Source organism: Octopus bimaculoides, chromosome 7 (genome assembly GCF_001194135.2).
Source record: "Octopus bimaculoides isolate UCB-OBI-ISO-001 chromosome 7, ASM119413v2, whole genome shotgun sequence".
Classification (NCBI taxonomy): Eukaryota; Metazoa; Mollusca; class Cephalopoda; order Octopoda; family Octopodidae; genus Octopus; species Octopus bimaculoides.
Window position 1 is genome coordinate 75,360,520 of NC_068987.1, and position 5,561 is coordinate 75,366,080.

The 5,561-nt window shown below is 35.2% G+C and overlaps 1 protein-coding gene across 1 annotated transcript in view; it reads left to right on the forward strand.

Annotated features, from left to right (window-relative positions):
• The window catches only part of LOC106878135 (atrial natriuretic peptide receptor 1), a 205,032-nt gene that overhangs the window by 14,228 nt on the left and 185,243 nt on the right, over window positions 1-5,561 (forward strand). Inside the window, exons 5-8 of the mRNA XM_052969445.1 lie at window positions 189-293; window positions 1,118-1,189; window positions 2,705-2,867; window positions 4,109-4,261. Coding sequence (XP_052825405.1) covers window positions 189-293; window positions 1,118-1,189; window positions 2,705-2,867; window positions 4,109-4,261 — 493 coding nt within the window. The remainder of the gene's footprint in view (window positions 1-188; window positions 294-1,117; window positions 1,190-2,704; window positions 2,868-4,108; window positions 4,262-5,561) is intronic.

The window sequence follows — 5,561 nt, forward strand, 5'->3', positions numbered from 1 at the left end:
AGACGAATTATATTGCAATTTTATCTATAAATATTTTAGTTTAGCAGAATGTTATTCATAATTGTTTCAAATTTTGGCACAAGACCTGAAGATCATTAATAATCTAATGAAAAATACTTGAATTTCATTGAAGAATATTTCTGTAATTACAGTTTTAGTTAAATATATTTTACTATCTACTTGCTCAGATTCGCCGAACACACCACCAAAACCTGGTTCATTTTGTTGGCGCCTGTATTGAAAAAAGTGCAGTGTTAATATTGAATGAATACTGTAACAAAGGCAGTCTTCATGTAAGTTATATTTCTGATGTTGTTGCGTACAAGTTCGGTCCAAGATTAAAGTATCTAATATGGCCTTTCTTTTTTAGAACAGTAAAGTGATTTGAGGGAGATTTGATTTTATTTTTTGAAAATGGCTCGCCCCTTAGGTCGTTTTTTTTTTTAGGTACAAAGCTTAGATTTAGTTGGATAAAGACTGTAATCAAATGATCATTCAACAAGCAAAAGCAGATGCAAAGTCTACCGTGATGGTGCCTGAGCTTGCAGCCTAGAAAGGGGAAACTAAAAACTGGTACAATATTCCCCGATCACCTTAGTGATAACCTCAGAAATAACTAACTGAATAGAAAAGAGAAGTGAAAATGGAAGTTCTTGAAAGCAAAGTGAAATATCAGTGTTCTAGTCGGGATTGTAAAAGATCGTTGCTTGCTGATGCCGTTCGCTGACAGCATACATTTAATCTAAAACTATACAGTTGACGTCATTTTTACAAAGAAGTTGCCCATCGTTTTTAATACTATACGAAGTATCGACTCTTTAACTCAAATTAATGCTATAATTTAATTATCTATATTTCTAGCATTAGAATTAAGGCTAGAAATTATTGATACAGAATGAAATTGAAGATAATCGCAATCTTTAACTTAAAGAAACTAGTTGAGAACTACGCTTTGATCAGCCTTAATAGCAGGAATCAATGATAATCTTTAACACACCGACCGAAGAAACTTCTCTGTTATTTATAGCAACGAAATACATTTATATATATATAATCTCAGTTGTTTATGATTATATATAAAAAGACCCTTACTCACTATCTTTCTCAATTGCAATAGGATCTTTTTGCTAACGAAACAGTCACATTGGATCAAGATTTGCGTATTTCTTTCATCAAAGATCTTGTGAAGGTAAGTTCAACACGGTTTTATTTAATAGACAAGATATTTAAAGAAGTTCTTGTACAACTTTAAGCGTTAATAAATTTGGACGTGCATTTGACAGAATTACACCGTAGTAAATTTTTTTACAGATTTTATGCTATACATCCAACATGGCTTCCATGTTTCTTGACACATTTTGCGAACCAGTTCTTCCAAATAGGCAAAGACATTCTGTTGTAGCAGTTCAGTGATTTTATGGAATGTGTCTAAGGTCCTGATTCTCAGCTCACCTAAATAACGTGGCTTCGATGAGTATGCAACTGCTTACACGATTCCATAAAAATAGTCCAATAATGTCTGATCGGACGAAATGGGTGATCAAGCAATTGGTCCAGCTGGCTCTATAGAATTACTTGTCTGGAAAAAGCGTCTTTCAAAAAGCACCGCACGTCCATTCAAATCGAAGTGGCAGAGAGCTCCAGTTTAACGAAAGAAGATACTATCTACAAGATTGAACAATCTTTGTTTAGATATGAGGAAATTCTGCAACATTAACCACAAGCTGTTGCATTTTTTTTTTTAAAAGAAGAGAGCGATTTTTAGTGAATTTCTGAGAATGAAGTAAACATTGATGGTTGGATAGGTTTATTCACGTTGCTAGACATTTTGAAGGTTATTTTCCCCACCACAAATTCAACGATTATGGTGATTCACTTTTGCCCAAATGTTGAAAATTATTCCATCAGAAAATGCTGATTGCGTGGCACTTCGAGCAAATATCTTCTACAAGTGCTCAAAGCATTGTGAGACGACTAAAGCCCTGTGACTGAATTTGGTAGGTAAAAATTGTGTGGAAGCTCGTTGTATGTGTTTGTGAGTGTGTGTGTGTATGTGTGTATGTATATATGTGTGTGTGTGTATGTGTGTGTGTGTATGTGTGTGTGTATGTGTGTGTGTGTATGTGTGTGTATGTGTGTGTTTGTCTCCCTACCGCTTGGCAACAGGAATTGCTTTGTTTACGTTTACTTAGTGGTTCGGCAAAAGCGACCTATAGAATAAGAACTAGACATTTTTTAATTGCAAATATTCGAGGCGTTTCAGTCATTGGATTACAGCATGGCTGTAATCCAATGACTGAAACAAGTAAAAGATAAATGATCGCTAAAGATTCACAGGTATTGGCAATTTTTGCCATTGTCTGTTGGCAAAAATCCAGTTTTGCTGTAATATTTGAACCACCAATATGCTCTTTAATTACACTTTCAGAAACTTATGCTCTGTTGCTAACAAAATATTTAGTTCAGCAGATGAATGCTTTAGCGATTTTTTTTTGTATTCTTATCAAATACTTCCTAGACAGCATCTATGCTGGTTAGTAGCTTGATCATGGTTTATCATTCTCAACCCAATTTCTTCAAATTTTGCATCTAACTTTCGTTGCTCAAATTGCGGCCTGATCACTGACACAACAGTTCCCTTAATTAGAGCTACAAAAATTTCGATACCGAATAATGTTTTTTTTCTTTTTGTTTTTTCATTAAGGGAATGATCTTTCTGCACGATTCCGATATAAAGTCGCACGGACGGTTAACCTCTTCCAACTGTGTTATTGATGGACGCTTCGTATTAAAGGTCTCTGACTATGGACTTGGTCAGCTCTATAAACAGAATATCTCCCCTCCAAAGTTCAGTGAGGAATACAAAAGTTAGTCTTTTTTGCTCGATGTAGCTGCTTTATCCATAATTTTCCCGCCGATTTGTACATATTTCTGCCACACACACACACATACACACACAGCCAAACATATATAGAACAATAAGGTTTTGCACAGTCTCTGTTATATAATTTTTCTCACAAGGCATTGTTTAACCTTGGGCTATGCTAGAAGATACGTTCCCGAGGCACTGCTAAATGGCATCAAACTTAGAAGCGAAATTCTTAATCACACGGCCATGACAACTCCTGATAGCCAATAAATATGACCATCATTATAAAAAAATAAACATTTCATGTCAGTTCGTGTTTTATCTCATACCTTTAATTGTATTTCTATGGATTTTTCGTAAGTGTTTCGCCGACGATTAAATTCTTTATTAGTTGATATATATATATATATATATATATGATCTTGTTTAGGCATTGCACGACAAATAACCTAGTGTAGAACTCAATATACGCAAGCTTCAGAACGAAACGTTAGTCAGTACAAGCAGTAATGAGAATGAGAATATATATATATATATATATATATATATATATATATATATATATATATATATATATATATGTGTGTGTGTGTGTGTGTGTGTATGTGTGTGTGTGTGTGTGTAATCTCGAACATAATACGTTAGTAATGTTTCCGAGTTCTCGATTTGAGGTCAATTACTTGTAATTATTTCGCTTCATTCTGCCGCCAATGCGTTTGAAAAGCAAAAGCATCTGTGCACTCGGACCAAATGCTCTTTGCCCACCGCTGTGTCGACATCGTTAGAATATGCGAACGCAAAGAAAAGAAGGTAGACTGCATAGTGTTTATAGTGAAACGTACAGACTGTAACACTACACTTTATACGATCCCTCATTACATGCTGGAGTATGTAGTGTGGTCCTCAGCTGACAGGAGGCATGGAATAATGTGAAAAACAGTTGTATGGATTGCGTCTAGCTATTCGAGTCAGAAGAAGGCTCCACCAGAGCTGACTCGGAGACTGGACAACAATAACAATTCTAATTCCCAATTTTCTCTTACTCAATATTATTATTCTCCATAATTTGTTACTAGTGAAGCAGAAAATAGAAACGTTTTAAGCTTGTTTTTATTCAGTTCATCTTTGTCTCAGATATATCAGATAATTTCATTACAATTTTTAAGTGCTATGTTGAAGTTTACTGAGTTACAACAGCATGAAAAGTTTTTTGTCTAAATCAAAATGTTGTAATTTCAGAACTGCTATGGCGAGCTCCAGAACATCTCAGATCTTCGATGCCAGCACGAGGCTCACAGAAAGGTGATGTCTATTCAGTAGGCATCATTATGCAGGAAATACTTTATGAGTGTCTCCCATTTGAATCTGAAAGTTCGACTTTAACTGAAGAAGGTATATTATCAAATCTTTTCAAATTCTCTAAAAGTAGTTTTTTTTTGTTTTTGCCACGTGTGCGTGTTTGGGTGTCTGTTAGCGTGAGAGTTTCAGTACGAAGCACGTTGAAATTAGAGAGACACTGGGCTAAATGACAAGGCGCCAACTGTAAAATTCATATTATATATGAAACTGAGTTGCATAAATGAAATATCAAGCTACCAAGGAATCACCACAATATCAAGATGCATCACGAACATGTATTGGTTACTTCTTAAGATAACGGAGTCTTTGTATTTCGTGCTTTTATAGACCCTAATAGTTGAGTGGTACTTTTATTTTATCGATACGTGAAGACCAAAAGGCGAAATTATATTTGGCTGCATTTGAACTTGGAACAGAAAGAACTATGACATTTTTGCCGTCGCCCTCATAGCTTCTGCCACTTTACTGTTATGTTGTATATTTGACAAACACTCTATTAAGCTGCGATACAAAGCTCAGTTTCTTTCACAAGTTTGGGAAAAGACAAGAATTAAGTATGGCTTCTCAAATCACAAAATAAAGACTAAGTTTTTTTTTATCTAAAAGATCCACAAATCTACTTGTTTATAAATTGCAATTTACTATACATTTAAACTGGATTTTCCTTTCCTATTCGTATGAGGAGTTAAATCGTTAATTTTCCAGGTGAACTGGATGCAAACGTTTAGGCATCAACACTGTAATAGAATATCTAGAATACTTAAGCGTACTCTCCTTGGTTTATTCTACAAAGACTATTCATTAAAATATTCTCAGTTATCGCGTCTGCGTAAAGAATAATAATGAGAAACCACTCAAGCGTATTGCTTTACAAAACCTTTTTTAACATGTCATCTACAGGATCACTGGTAGTCTTCAGGTAGATCCGTAGAATCGTTAGAATATCGGAAGAAGTCTCTTGCAGTATTTTTTCGACCCTTTATATTCTGGGTTCAAATCTCGCCGAGGTCAACATTGTCTTTCAAACTTTTGGGTTGATGAAATTCAGTACCGATCAAGTACTAGGGTCGATGGTATCGACTAATGCTTCCCCTCAATATTGATTAACTTGAACCCAAATTAGGAACCATTATATTCTTGTTTCAGTCGGTGGACTGCGGTCGGTCCCTTTGGGGCCTTGAAAGGTCTAGTCGAACATTTGGACCTCGGAACTAATTTTAAGGCCAGTATTCTTTCTCTCGGACACAAACCAACCCTCTCCAATTGTAAAATGGTAGGAGAGAAAATGCAAAGACACTCCTTATATACAAACATACATACATACATGCATACA